The sequence below is a fragment of the Scomber scombrus genome, chromosome 2, assembly GCF_963691925.1.
Source record: "Scomber scombrus chromosome 2, fScoSco1.1, whole genome shotgun sequence".
Lineage (NCBI taxonomy): Eukaryota > Metazoa > Chordata > Actinopteri > Scombriformes > Scombridae > Scomber > Scomber scombrus.
In genome coordinates this window covers 19,260,998-19,276,744 of record NC_084971.1, presented here as the reverse complement: position 1 = coordinate 19,276,744, position 15,747 = coordinate 19,260,998, and the positions used below count along the sequence as shown (strand labels likewise).

The window sequence follows — 15,747 nt, the reverse complement described above, 5'->3', positions numbered from 1 at the left end:
CAAAAGAAAGGTGCAAGAAACCCAAAAAATGCTTATACAGGGCCTCTACCTATATATGCATATATCCTATGCATAATATATAGTTTATACCCAAACTATTGTCTGAGTATAAACTTTCAATTACATTTCTAGTCTATGTTTATGAGTCATTTTTGCTAAATGAGTATCAACATAAACTGCACTTACTCTTTTTGCGCTCATCACTTTTAGTTTTGATTGAAATAAAATAAATAAACAAACAATACATTTAAAGATATATATATATATATATATATATATATATATTGGGGCTGTCTTCACTGTGCGTCATAGGCCAGAGTCTAGTCTAGACTGCCGGAAATTAAAACAATGAAGAAGAAGTAGGCGGCTGCGAGGGGTTATGGGTAGTGAAGTCTTTTGACAGTGCTCCTCTGTGACGCTAACCAGGAAAGAAACTACACATGTGCCTTTCCCACAGCTGACCGTGGTCGGCTTTGAATCTGAAGAACTGAAAGGTGAGGACCAAATGTATTTGCTTTTTGTTCTTCACGTTGTTAAATCTCTGGATTTAATGAGAGTAACAGTTGTGTTGACAAGAGAAACGTCGCTCAAATGTTGTTAGCCGTTGTTAGCCGACATGTAGCTTCAGTGTAATTTCCATACGTAAAACTGTGTGTAAAGATAACCTGTCTGTTTACAGTAGCCACTTGAATCATATTGTAAATCTGAATTTGAACGCACTATATGGCAGCTAGCTGAGTGTTACACTGAGGCAAAGCTGTCTTCCTGAGAGTTCATGTCTTCCTGAGAGTTCAGCTTACTGCAATGTTCAATTTTTGATGACTCGTTTTTAGAGAAAGATTAATTCAAGTGTATGGTGATTTTGGAAAGACATAAAATACTCTGCTTGGAACAACAATAACGTGTTCCTCGTGGGTTTTCCACAAAAAAGTATAATGACCATATTATCCTTAAATGTGATCTAATCTTTCTCATTAAAAATAGCACAATCTATAAATATGCAAGTATTAAGTCTCCTACTTCACAGTAAAGTCCATTCTCAGTGTTTGTGCACTGGACGCTTTGAGTTTCTACACCATTCTTGTGTAAGTTGCATACTGGAACACGACTGTCTCCAAACTAGTTGTTATGTAAGAAATTATGCTCGTAGATCCACCTTTTAAATTCAGTTTTTCAGTGAGCACAGAGAAACATTGCATTTTCAGCAGATGAATGTGAAAACAGCCTTTTAGTGTCAAACTCTGCACATACCTCATTATGCAGAGTGAAGCTCAAACATCCAACTGTAGGACAGAAGGGATTAAGGAATAAATCAGAGTAGTTACAAATTAATTTGTGGTGAAACAATTAATTGTTAAAAACTCTACAGTCTGAAATAGGCATAAAATAAGTGTGAAGAAAACACTCAGGAAAACTTTGCAAAGTTAGAATTGAATTGCAGATCAGAGGATCTCAGTGATTGAATCCACATTGAGCACTTAAAATTCTTGAATATGTACTTTTTGTTATTTGAAGTAAGCTTACTGTAATTAAATGTTCATGTTTGGATACGTTCCTGCATACTTGTACTTATGGTCTTTAGCTGCTTGATTGATAACACATGGTTGAAAAATGGAACATAAAGAAGATGTAGTGAAATAATGAAAGTTTTATAACTAGATTTTAAAAGATCACTTGTGTGATCCCATTCAGTATTCAAGGTAACAAATGACAGCTGAGTAACAAGGACATCCTGAGGCAGTTCAGTCTTCCAGGGACAGCATGGTTATTAAAATGCCCTTCAACTACTTTAAACACGATGTCAATCCTGCAGTACCTTAGGCAAACCCCCCCCCCGACATTAATTAGAGTGGGTGGGGGTGTGTGCTTGTTCACTTCTGTATCACAACCTTTTCTCCATCTTTTGTTTTTAGTTTCTTCTTCGTCAGTTATGTTTCCCTTTTTTTGTCCATAGAGACATCATGGAGTTTCCAGAAGATTTCAACCAGCTCGAGCTTCTGAATACACACGGACACCTGATCCCCCGAGGAGCCAGCAGTCTGTGGAATGGAAGCAAGGATGAGGAGGAAGACATGGAGGAGGAGGAGGCAGAACACAGTGAGGAGTGGTATCTAGAAAAAGAAGAAACTCTCAATGACAAACCAGCAGAGCTCCTTCTGTGGGCAGCGGAAAACAATCGCGTGAGTCGAATTTAAGTCTTTCACCAACCTCACCTGATATGCCCCATTAGTGGTAAGAATTGGTCTTGAGGAGCTTGATATGGCTCCTGCAGAGTCCATGAAGTTCATTATTTTTAAATAGTTACCCTTTCCAGTCTCTTTGGCCACATAATTGTCCTTGCTTGCTCTCTCTCTCCCACTACAAAATATAATAAATAAACTATATGTTGTGTATGTCTCCAAAAATGTCTGGAGGGGATCTTGAACGTTAACAAATAAAAAATCTACAAGCCAGGGCCGCAACTATTTTTATTATCAGTTAATCTTGTGATCATTTTCTTGATTAATTGAATAATTGCTTAAACTATACTATGTCAAAAAAAGGGGAAAAATGCCTCATAAGGCCCATGTTGTGGTGTTGAAATACTTTATTCTGATCAGCAATCAAAAACAAAAACACATTTAAAAAAAAAAAAAAATGTAACAATTAATTATCAAAATAATGACCACTAAATATTCTGGTGATCAACTAATTAATTAATTGTTTCAGCTCTCCCATGAGTCAAATAATTCTTCAAGATAATATTTTCCATTAAGGGATAACAATCAAGAAATGAATCAAGAAATAAATTATCAGTATTGCAAATCTGACCAGACTTTCTGACCGACTTTCAGTACATTTTCATGTTTCCAAGGACCCAAAACAAAATTGAGATTAGATTTCCAGCCCTGGTCATGCAACATCTCACTGGTGCTAAAATTTCCTGCTGATATCCTATTGACAGCACTAACACTTCTCTCTTGATGCTGCTCCTCCTCAGCATCAGCAAACTAAAGTTTCCTTTCACTGTGTTTGTACTTTACATGATTACATGTGACAAACAAACCTAACCATTGTTTTTCTTCTTGAATCATTAATCTGTCAGCTGCAGCATCTGCCCTTGACTAGGCATTTATTAAAGCTGAGATGAAATTTTTTAAAACTTTTTAGATAACATTTATGATCATATGGTACACCTATTTAACAATATATGCCAAAAAATACAACAAAATGTATTAATGTTTTCTTCCTGTAAAACACAATAGGATGCGTGCTCATGTATACCAACCAATTTCAATCAATAATATCATGTCATCTACACATCAATCAGTCTTCATCTTTTAGTAGCACAGAGCTAAGCTTCACACCCACTTTTCAACATTCAAATCAAAATCCTCCCAACATTACATCCTGCCTGTCTATCCCGTTTCATTCAGAAATACATCACGATTCAGAAGTTAGATTCTCTCGAAATGGTATTTCATCTGGACTTTACATTTTAATTTGCACATCTACCCCTTTCTGATTATTTTATAAAGCAGAGGTCAATTTTAAGCAGCCGTTTACTGATTTTTCATTCCCACTGAGGGCAAATACCCAGCGTTAGTTTCTTCTGGACTGGTAGGAGGGACAAAAACACTGGTTAAACATGGGTAAACTACACAAAGAGGCTTCACTTGTTCATTCATACAAATCCAGGACGTTCTAACAGTGCCAGCCACTGAACCAATTGTGCAAGGAAAACATTTGATCTAATCATTTGTTTAAAAAAAGAAAGCCTAATTATAGTGTCCGATTCACCGATGGAGTAGGCTGGTTTTCATTAAGAGAGCATGTTTGTTGGGAGGTCAAGATTAAAAGAATGCATTTAGTCACCACTTAAGCAGCTTTCAATGCTTAACTGCGGTGGCAGCTTTTAATTGTCCAAATGTAAAGTGAATTCAACAGGTCATTTAAAAACAATTGCAGTGACTGTTTGGGCATGAAAGGTTAAACATGAATATTTGAAATATGCAGCACACGGATCTCCCTCCATGTGTAATTTGCATGATTTAGTATTACACATGCAGTGCTACCAAAAGATAAATTGAGATGCTACATTAACAGCGATTAGATTATAGATGTTTTTATGTTCTGTTTATACTAAACATATTAATATTCTTGATACTTTATTATACAGGAGACAAGATTCTGCTTTCTTGCAGATCGGTCTATTTCCTGTTCTGCCGCCGCCACTTAATGATTTCAGAGCACGTATTCTATTGGAAGAAAGGCTTCTACGTATTATGTCAAGTGTCATTGTAGGTCCTCTAAAGCAATGTCATCCTCGGCAGCAGGATTTATCTGGTAAATTAGTTTTCCTCTGTGTGTGAAATTCTCTCATGGCTTCTATAAAAGAAGCAAAATGTTACCCAAAAATGTACAAACTTATACAGTATGTAAACAGTTTTGTTGCCTATACATTCAAAAATGTTTAGCTTTCACAATAAATAATAATAAAAACAACGCTTTTGTAGTTTTACCAGCAGTTGAACGGTCGCCCATATTATTGGAAGTCATATCTTGACTAATGCAGCACATTAAAGTCGTGGTAGTGGGCTATATACGAGGAGGAGTGCATCCCTAATCACAAGGGACACAGCCCTCATCCTTTACTCACTTGAGTAAACTGCTTGCTCATATCAGTTACAATGTGCCTATTTAGTTTTTTTTCCACGTATTATCAGTTTACCACATTTAATGAAGAGCTGTTAGAGCCTAATAAATGAGTCTGTGAGAGATTGGCTGCTATGAATGCTAATTAGCAATAAAGTACACAGTGTTGCTTCATTAAGTAGGCTTTTATATTATGAAGTATTTATGTTAGAGCACTATTTATCAGATGTTACAAATTGGAGAGGTTGTAGATTTATTGCTGAAAAAAAGCAATGAGCCTATCTTGCAATTTGTGGACGTTAAACCTAGTTCAACCTTTTCAAAGTGACAACAATGATTAGTTATCTTTATTTAGCACATAGAAAACATTGCCAATGTGAGACAAGGTTATGAAAGATTAGGACTTCCTTTAGTGGTCATGACCACAGCTGTTTGTGAATTTTCATTTTTCAAAAGTGGCTAAAACTGATTCAATCTTAATGATCCTCTTTGTTCTTTGTCCAGCAGATGTTTTGATATTCCTTTGAAAAATGGTTTCATCTTCTCAAATGTGAAAACAACAGCTCTTACAATTATGATTTAGAAAGTGTTCAATATAGTCATCCATAAAAACATGGAAATTACAGCATTGATTATTTTTGTATTTTGAGATGCCATTGATTGTTTCCCGCCTAAAGTAATTTGGGAAAATGTGAATGTATTTGATCTTTGTTCATGATTTTTTCTTAATTATCTTTAACATAGCCAAAAAATCTACTGGACTCCTCTGTGTTACAGTGCACTTTCTTTTTTCATATTTATATCAAAAACCTTTAAATCAAGGTCTCATAGTGTTATTAAAGCTAAATACAATTTGAAAGTTAGAGTCAAAGTTAAACAAGCTGGAAATGAAACTATTTAGAGGTCAGCTGTCCTGGGCAGCAAAGCCAACGTTTGCTTGTAAATACATGCGGAAATGATATGGAGAAGGGATTGAGGCAATACATTTCACAGAAGAACAGCTCAAAAAAGGTGAATGTCTTTAATGCACCATGAAACCTTCCCAAGGCATTAATGGTATGAGAAACTATTCACCCTCTGGATAACAAACCTTCACTGAAAGAAAACCTGCGTCAATATAAATCAATCACGACTCATTATAAACATAATGACTGCGTTGCCATGTACCAGTTTTCTGCAGCCCACAGAAAGTTAATTAACAACAATTAATAGCATGGGAGCAAATCTAACTCATTTATTTGTGGTAATCTATGGTACTAAGTGATTAGTTTGTAATTTGACTATTACAGCTGTCAGTGTGCATGTGTGTTGTGTTCTGTGTCAATTTGTGATTAATTCTGCAGGCTTTACTTTGTACTATTAAACAGTATTGAAAGGCATTTTTTCTCTTTGGTAAGATTCAGGCAGGATAACTTCCACATCAAGTGGAACATTTTGACAGCTTAATAATCTCCTCCACTGATGCTGATACACAATATGTCATTCACCCATTTTCCAGCGCTTATCCGGGACCGGAGTGAGGTGACATCAGACTAATAAGAAAACCCAGATATTCTTCTCCATTGCTAAGCTCTCCAGCTCCTTCTAGGGGAATCCCAAAGCATTCCCAGGCCTATAGAGATATGTAAACTCAGTTTGCCCACTTGTATCTGTGATCTGTGATCTCATCCTTTTGGTCACTCCTCAAAACTTGCGATCATAGGTGAGGGCTGGAACGTAGACAGAGTTGTAAATTGAGAGCTTTGCCTTAGCTTAGCTCTTTCTCCACCACAACAATCCGGTATAATGCCCACATTACTGCTGATGTCGCACCGATCCCCCTGTCAACCTTATGCTCCATCTTACACAATATCACTGGCACTTAAAGGCAGCCTGTACAGATTAGTTTGTTTACATTTAACATCTCTCACCAAAATATGTTTTGCCTATATTTAAAGACCCCTTCCAGACATGTTTTTTAAAAAATTGTAAAAAAAAATACTGTAATTTAAATAGTTTGGGTCCAATTTGTGTTTCATTTTCCACAAAACAATAAAGTTGAATTATCTTGTTAGAACAAATTTTGACACAAGGCCAGAACAGAGAAGAGAGGAATCGCATTTCAAAATGAGGTGAAATTACTTTACTTTTGGTTCTACTGTTGTCAGAAAACAACACAAAACATTTGATCCTACAGTAGTTGTGTGCTAAAATGCAGTTGCTAGCAGCTATTGTCGATTATTAAAATAACTATAAAACACCTTATGTATTTACACATGATAACAGTTACTTGACAACAGAGGTCCCTTTCCCTGGTAATAATTTTAATTGCGGCACTATCCTGTGTAAAATGTTTTCCATGAGTACTCGTTTACTTTCTGACTCCAGCATCACTGTTGTTTTCTTTCAGCTGTCAACAGTCCACCAGGTGTTAACTGCTGATCCTCTGCTGGTGCACTGCTGTGATGAGGATGGTTACACTCCACTGCACCGCGCAGCATACGGTGGTCATGTTGATGTGGTTTCAGCGTTGCTCGCGGCCGGCTCTAAGGTTAACCCCCGTACCATCGACGGCTGGACGCCACTTCACAGCGCTTGCCGCTGGAGCCGCATCACCGTGGCAAGTTTTCTCCTGCAGCACGGAGCCGAACTCAACGCTCAGACCAATGGAGGGCTCACACCACTACACCTGGCTGCTTCCCACACCAGCGCCTCAAAAACAGACTCCGCCCACACATTAGAACTCCTCCTCTCTCAGCGGCACCTGAAGGCAGGGCTCCGCAGCAACAGCGGGGAGACAGCTAGTGAGTTGGCCCGGCGTAGTGGCCCGCATCATTTCCTGTTTGAGATGGTAGAAGATAGTGTCAATGTACTACTCGTCTCATGAATGAAAACACACGCTGACACATTCACCTTGTTTTTAGGGTCCTTGTATGTACAGCTCCTCTTTTACTACTGAAAGCAATAAAGTTTATTTAGAATATGTCATACAAAAAGAACATGTGATAGAACATTTATACACAATTATTAGTATTTATATGTGAAACTCTTTCCACAGTTACACGTAGACACAACTTCATGTCTGCATCCCCTTGACTGTAATTAAAGCTGCATGACAGCTTTAATCTTTTTTCATCAACATGTACGTATTCAAGAATTTCAGCTCTCATGCTCTGGCAAACTTTGGTAAAATTGAACTAATTACTTATCTACACAGAAGATCTTTAAACCATGGTTCATGGCTTCCAGACAAAGCATATTTTCTACTGTAGCATCAGAATAAATAAATGCCTAATCTTTGTACGAATGTTCTCTTTGCATCGTTGAACCCCTTGATTGATTAGTTGTTAGGTCTATAAAATGCCAGAAAATATTGAAAACTATATCACTGTTGTCCAAAGCCTAAGATGACTTACTCAACACTGTGTGAGTGTGTGAGTGTGTGAGTGTGTGAGTGTGTGAGTGTGTGAGTGAGTGAGTGAGTGAGAGAGAAATAAATAAATACTGTCATGTTTTCAGGCAATTAGTGTCCATAACTCAGTTTTTAAAAGTGGCTCTTCTTATGCAGAACTCATTAAAGGGGATTGATTTTTTGAGAACTTTTGCGTACATGGCTAAATAGTTCAATATTTTGACTCTTATTCAGCCATTTCATGTACTAAATGTTCTGTTGTGACGTGGGATTCTTCTTTAATTTGACCTGCTGATTATATGGCTTCAAGGCAACACACACATATATGTGTGTATGTGTGTGTGTGGGTGGGTGTAAGAATCAGATAATTTGGATTCAACAAGGCACTTACCGTATATATATTGTTACATATTCCATGCAACCTCCTGCACAACCAAAGGGTTGCACTGAGGTCAGATGAGGTGAATTTTTGTTTGTAAATGATGAATCTCAGATGAATGGCACAATGTTTTTAAGAGTTGCAAGATAAGAAGCCTTTTTTTTAAAGCACAAATATGTTATTTTCTTGCTTTCTCTGATTGCATTATCATCCACAGTTGGTTTCTGCTTAAAATAGGATCTGATTGCTTTGAAAAAGAAATACTCCATGTACCTTGACTCTGACATGTCTAAAGGAAAATGTCACTGCAAAGTACAGCTTTGTTTTGCAAGCTGACCCCTCATTTTAAACCTTGAGGGTACCTTTCTGTACAGAGTAAATTTGTACATGAGTAATTGTGAGCAAGCTTTTATGTGGAGGCAGCAGCGTGATGTTAAATTTAATGGCTGCTTTGCAAGAACAAAAGCCGTCAGGGATACTCGCTGTAAGATGACTATCTTTCACAGAGCTCACATTCAAGATGAAGTTTGAAAGGCATTACTTTGAGAATCTGACTGTTAAAGAAGCTCAAATCATGTCACATCAGCTGTGGGTTTCATACACAGTACATGTTTTATACAGTTCTATCTATGAATCTATCAAAAAAGTTGTATATACACTTTTTTCTTTGTTGTGATCAAGGTTTTATTAAACGATTTTGGAGGTTAGATTGAATATAAGTGCAAATCATCCCCATACACTTCTGTAATACTGAACACAGACTATTCTAACTCTTTTCCATCCATGTTGATTATGCCGTTCATTAACTGCCTGAGAACGGCTCTTCTTTTCTCCTCCAGTCTTTAAAGTTTCCCCACCTCCCTTTCCCGAATAGATGGCACATGGCTCAGACAAAGCCAAAAAGAACAAAAAGAAAAAGTAACGCTAAAAAACCCCAAACACATCAGTTATACGTGCTATTTTCCAATCTGGGTTATTTAACATTCTTCAGTGTGTTGGACAAGGTGTTGTAGTTCCCTTCACTATGGAGAGTCCTTTCATTCAAAAACCCACCCAAACTGCACACCACCTATCCAGTCGTCCTATGCTGTAACCCATTGCTTTCATTGCTTGTGTTGGTTAGTTTTAAGGATGAAGAGAGAGATTGGGATGGCTCATTCCAAGAAAGGGTTAGGGTTAAGATCCTTAATAATGCCTCAGTGTACTAATCATCATCTTGTGATTCCAAGCTGAATGGCTGATTGGACAGAAATTCAATTGCCTCTAAAAATCTAAGACGAAGGAAATTTGTATTATTAGTAGTAATATGTGCCCTCCAGTCTGTTGGTCACTTCACCATCATGGCTAATCTCGGAACCTGAAGTTGATCTATGCATACTGAATAATGACAAAAGAAAGAAATCAGGAGATATTGTCAAGGAAGTAACGTTTCATCTGCAATGACAATGAATTAAGAGTTAAAAGCAGACATAGAATTTCCGATCAGGGGTCAATATTCACAGCAGAGATGCTGGCTGTATTATGGGTACTAAACCAGACAACTTAGTCATATGCAGTGATTCAGCTGCATTAACTACAATAAAAGAAATCAAATTAAGTCCAGACCTGATATATTGAAAGAGATCAAACATTATACAGACTTCACAAGGTAGGGTGTGATGTTGGTTTTATTTTGGTACCAGAACACATACAGTAGGTGTTGAGGGAAATGAGAAAGCAAGTTACTTGGCAATAAATGTTGATAATAGAAATTCTCCTGTAATATGAACTGTCTAATACATTTTAATCATAAAAATGTCAGTCAAAGACGTGGCAGAATACATGGGAAAAGGACAAGAAGGAGAGCTCTTACTTTACAATACAAAAAACTGTGGATAAAGCAAAACATTATTTTCTCTCCAAAAGAAAAGATTTAGTTGTCATATCTTTCCTCTATTGTTGGAAAACATCAGCGTAGTTCTGGTAAGTCTGGTCTTGTCTTTTTCACAACAGAACACAGAAACAATGTTTCTATACTGCTCTGGTCAGTGCCTTTGTGAGGACAGCATTTACATTCAAATGACTGCCCAACATATTGCTGGGCCCCTCCCATTAGCACATACTAAACAGTTGAATATTACTTCTTCACTCATAGGGAGGCTATTGTTGTTCAAGGACTTACATTTTGTAAGTGGACAGCACTTAAAGTATACAACACAAATGCATTTTTTTACACTTATTCATAGTCACAGCACATTAAAGCCTGTGTCAACATGAAATAATACAATTTATTGTGACTGCTTTAAAATCTGAACATATCTAGATCTTTAAATAAATCCCAAATACTCAATGTGAAACTATATATGCATGACAACAACATTTGAAAACAAAAAACCTTTTTAGTAAAGAGGGAGAAAAACAAGTGCCAAACTGAAAATTTCAATCCTTATCCACACAGTGACGGTGAAACACAATAAAGACGTATACCCGCAGGGAGTCTCTGCCCTGTGGAGTAGTTTCATACACCCTCTCACAAAGTTAATGCCAAACACAAATTTGCAGGACATACCTGCAGTGTAGCCTCAAGCTACTGTTATGAAATTTTATTTCATTGTGGGTAAGATCATCAGAACATTACACATCACTGGGTTAGAAGGCTTTGTGGGACAGACAATAGATATAAGTTATTATATATATATTATGGTATTACATAATGTTTAAAAGATAATGTTTTTTTTCTGGTCCCATAATTTCATAGAAACTGACCTGTAAGTTTTTATAAAGTTTCTTCTTTTTTTTTAAACAAAGGAGTATGTTATTAGGCTGTAGGAAATGGAGAGTGTTCATTTGCTTCACTTTTATTTTCCCTAATTGGTATCACTCTCATAACTCTCTTTTACGAAGCGCACTTAAGATCAGCTTAAACATGCAAGCAACTATGTTGCTGTATAGTTTTAATTACATGCAAACAAATACAACAAGTACAGAGAGTAAAATGTTCACGCTCATTAAAATTCTAGCTGTTCTTTCAAGGAGCTTCTTCTGGAAAACAATTTTTTTTTAAACTCTACATAAATTTAAAAAAACGTTTAAAAAAAAATAGGGAATATTTACTATGAATACTGCCTCAGAAAACTGCTTCTATGTCCCTATAATTAGTACCAAATTACACTATCCATTCCAGAAAACCTCAGAGGACGTCATTAAGAAATTACTGGACCTGCAAAAGAAAGCTTCACTGTAAACAATTCCTTAGCAATTTAGATTTTGTTATTTTGCAGGCTTGTCTTTGCCATTTAAACAGAGCCTGTGGAGCCAACAAAGTGACCGAGCAACGGGTGAAGAAAGTTTTAGTAAGTCAAACAGAGTTGTCATCTGGTTAGTTTGTTAGTTTGTTTTGTCCCTCTGGTCTTTCCATTTGCTCAGAATTCAGAAGAAAAATCCAGCCTGCAGGCAGATAACCTCAGGTCACACAGAGTAATTGGTTTATGGAAGGATACTCATTTTAATCACAAACTTTTGACTTATCAGTAAGTAGGCAGTTTATTCCCCCTTTCCATGTCACTTTTTAACATCTAGAGAAGTGTAATTAGGATGGCTGCTAGAATGTTTAAATTAAATGTGATATAGATTCAAAGACAGCAGCATCAGAAGAGTCAGTAGCTCCAGGCAATGAAGACAGAGGTATCTTCGAGCCGTAACCCCTTTTAGACAGCCGCACTCAAAGGAGATGCAATCTAATTTGAATGTGATAACTGTTAATAGTATTTAATTTGTTGAATTCCTTAGTCCACAAGCCAGGTGCACTGACAGAATAACAAAGACAATAATTCTCTGATCAGCATATGCAACCTTCAAAGGATTTTTAAGCAATATTTCCTGTTTGTTGTAAATATTGGTAATTAACTGAAACCTTGTTCGCCAGGAATATAGCCTGAATAAAATTATACTATTGTTTCACACTTGGTTTAAAGTGTGCCAGAGGCCAGCACAAGTCATCGATTGATTGAAGTGCTTTAAATGCTCCTTCAAACTAGGGGAACTCTGTCTTTCTCCCTCAGCTCATGCAAATAAAATGCTTTTCAAATTAGCATGACTAATAGATATTACTGGTCTGTAGGAGTCATAGTACAGGCTGTATATTTGAACTGTGTTTTTTGAAACAGCTTGATGTCTGCTCTGTTGGTGCTGGATAACAGAGCTGGGTTCCTCCAGCCCATGATTTACTGAATGTGCATTTATTCTGTGTGCACACCCATTAAGAAGCCTCAATGTTCCTCCTGAGAACATTAAGTGGTCATTTACATGAGTTCATCTACCCCAATCTTTCTTTAAGGAGAGGCTGTGCAAAAACTTGAGCTGTAAAATTAATGTTTTCTGTTTTTGAGTATACAATTTGAGTCTTGGACATGTAGACAGAGGACATTTGCTCTGTGAAAGTGATTCAATATTTGTATAAATACAAACCTGATTATTAATTATCTTAAACCTGCATTAGGTGGATGTTTGACCACTAGGGGGCATCACAACAAGCTTCAAACATGGACCCATTATCAACTGTAAATTAATAATAGTCCAGCTTTAGATCTTACAAGTTTAAGAGCTACTGCAAACATTGAAGACAACAATATAGTAAAACCATAGCAAGCACAAAACACCAGTTAAATAGAATATATTAGAAATATATGAGAAAAAAGAATCTACAGATGATGTTCCAAAGTGAATTAGCCTAAAAACTGTTCAAAAGGTAGCTAAACTGAGATTTGTATGCAAACTTTTCCAAAGCCACAGGACTCTGAATGCAATGGTGCAATCATCCCGTGTAGCTGCCCACCATGTAGGGACAGCCAGCACAGCTGCCTTATAGGTGTTTGATGAGGTCTATTTATGCAAATTTTTACGTTGTTGATGACATGCTTAACATTTAATCAGTGAGGCAGCTGGTGGTTCTGTGCGAGAAGAACACGCCACCCAAATTCCCAAAAGCATAACAAATTAAGTCTCGATTTAGTGTGAACTTTATCACATCCTTCAGTTTGTCAGCTGCAGGTCCGGAGACTTAAGGACACCAGACACCACGACACACAGACTTGCACAAGAGTTCAGATATTTGCATTAAAATCAGAGTGAAGAAGCGCCCTCATTTGATACATTACTCCCACACATACTCATATGCATCTTAGTCTCTTCAGTCACTCTTCAGCTTACGTTGTGCCACTCAGTGCACATACAAACATTATCTGATGCAAGGATTTCTTTTTGAATGTTGTTTTTAATCTTCCTGGGCTGCAGTTCTGCTCAGGTCAATAACTGCAGTGGAGTAAATTTAAAAAATCAAAACAATAATCACAATCTAATTACATCATGAGGTAGAGGACGTCATCACACTTTGTTTACATAAATGACAATGTGTTCACATTGTATTACAATCCTCACTAAATATTTAAACCAGATAAGAGTAAAATATATACATTTGTTATATTTGAGAGTAAATAAGAACATGAAAGTGTCCCGCTTTCTCACACTGAAACAGGGCTGTTGTTTAATCCTGATACATTTTTACATTTTGAAGGACAGGGTAAAGTATGTCACATTTAGTTTTCAGTCTCAATCTTGGGCTAACACTGTGTAAACGCTGGCAGGAAATGGGGTCAGTTCAGAATGGTGCTTGATCTTTTACAACATGTCTCGAGTTCCCCTCTTCCGGCTGGCAACAATGGAAGTTGCTGTGGGTTTTTTTGTTTTTGTTTTTTGTTTTCCTTTTCCACATGGCTTGGTTTGTTTACTGCTTTCCTCTCTTGATAAATGTCTTTGGGTGATGGTGAATGCAACTTTTTATGATTATGCAAATTATTTGTTTACAAGATAAGGTAAATAGTATTCATCTTGTTGCATCGTTGATGTACAATTCACTTCTCTCCACAAACATTTATATCCAAAATTGCAATGTTCTCTCTGTAAAGGTGGAACAGATTTTAACCTGAGCTGTGAATGCTGGGAGCCTCCAAGAAGAGCTTTCAGGCTTAGAAACTCCCTGATAAGTAAGTAAGTATATGTATGAAAGAATGGAAAGCAAAAATAGTTGCAAGTTTTATATATTTATGCTCACAGACCATTGTTTCAAATGCATACTATCATGGCCTATTTTTTTGCCTAATTTATGGTAATTTGGCAAAATATTCCATTTCAGGTGTATGAGCATGTTAACTGGTAGAGTTTACAAAACAAACTGGATTTGAGTCGAAACCTTTGTGAACTACAGTCTTCCAGTATAAGAATCCCAGCATCCCAAATGGTTTGGCTGAAACAGACATTAAACATGAACACTGACTGATTTCATATAACGCTATCAGAAACATTGCCTTATAGATTTGCATATACAAGGAATTTGGCATGGTGTTGAGGTGCAATACAGTCAACAATACACAAAGTTTAGTAAAAAAGTTTAGTAAATAGCTGGTACAGGTTAAAATTTTAAATTTAAGAGAATGAGATGAAAGTTGAAACAGTATATGCAATGTGCATAATAATAATAATATTATTATTATAATATTAATACAAGTTAATTCAATGTGCCATGTTAGATCAAAAACCACAGATGTGTAAATATGATATTTTAATATATTATTAATTATATATTATTAATATAATCTGTAATGTCCATAAGTGGGATAGCATCCATTTCAATGGGGGTCCCAGGTCTTAAATAAACCAGCTGCAGACAGGAAGAAGCTCATGTCTTTAAGATGTTATAGAGCTAATAATTTGAAGGAAAAAAAAGTTTTTACTGTGAACAAATCACATGAAAAGAAAAAAATACAACAAGAATTGGTTCCAATAAGAAGTATTATTTGTGTAACCAAAGTCTGACAGAGCTCATTCGTCTGTGCCGTAGACATCACTGTTGTTCACAAATTAGCAAAACACATCAATGTTGCACTGGGGTGACATGTTCCTTCATTACCATGAATGTGGGCACTATAATTTATTCTGAGTCAGTCCTTCATACACCGTCCTGGTGCCATAAATACTCTCTATAGCACCATATGTATATTAATCCACAGTTGAAAAATAGTCTCCAACAAAACATCTATTTAACCCGATAAAATGATTTAATAAAAAGTAAAAAGCCCAGCTGTTTCAAAAAATTACAAAGCCTTAAAAAATGTTAGATTTGTGAGCTGTTTCTAAAGATTTGTATCTTCAGAAGGAATTAAATGGAAACTGAAAAGTTTTGGGAAACTGTTTCAGTTTCTTCATGGGGTTTGCAGATAATTAGAAAACTTTAACTAATCTTAGTCAAACTGCAACTCCTGATATGGTGCACTGAATAATTAGCAGAATGAAAGGCAGAAGCATTGTG

At 36.4% G+C, this 15,747-nt stretch overlaps 1 protein-coding gene across 1 annotated transcript; it reads left to right on the top strand.

Annotated features, from left to right (window-relative positions):
• The first annotated feature begins 466 nt into the window (after positions 1–466).
• On the top strand, positions 467–7,801 carry ankrd49 (ankyrin repeat domain 49). The gene is made up of 3 exons (XM_062436007.1): positions 467–494; positions 1,955–2,180; positions 7,025–7,801. The coding sequence occupies exons 2-3, from the start codon at positions 1,962–1,964 to the stop codon at positions 7,499–7,501; spliced, it is 696 nt and encodes a 231-aa protein (XP_062291991.1). The 5' UTR covers positions 467–494; positions 1,955–1,961; the 3' UTR covers positions 7,502–7,801.
• Positions 7,802–15,747: the final 7,946 nt, after the last annotated feature.

Coding starts and splice junctions, on each gene's coding strand:
- ankrd49 (XM_062436007.1), top strand. CDS start 1,962: ATGGAGTTTCCAGAAGATTTCAACCAGCTCGAGCTTCTGAATACACAC. Junction 2,181..7,024: donor GGGCAGCGGAAAACAATCGC/GTGAGTCGAATT, acceptor GTTTTCTTTCAG/CTGTCAACAGTCCACCAGGT.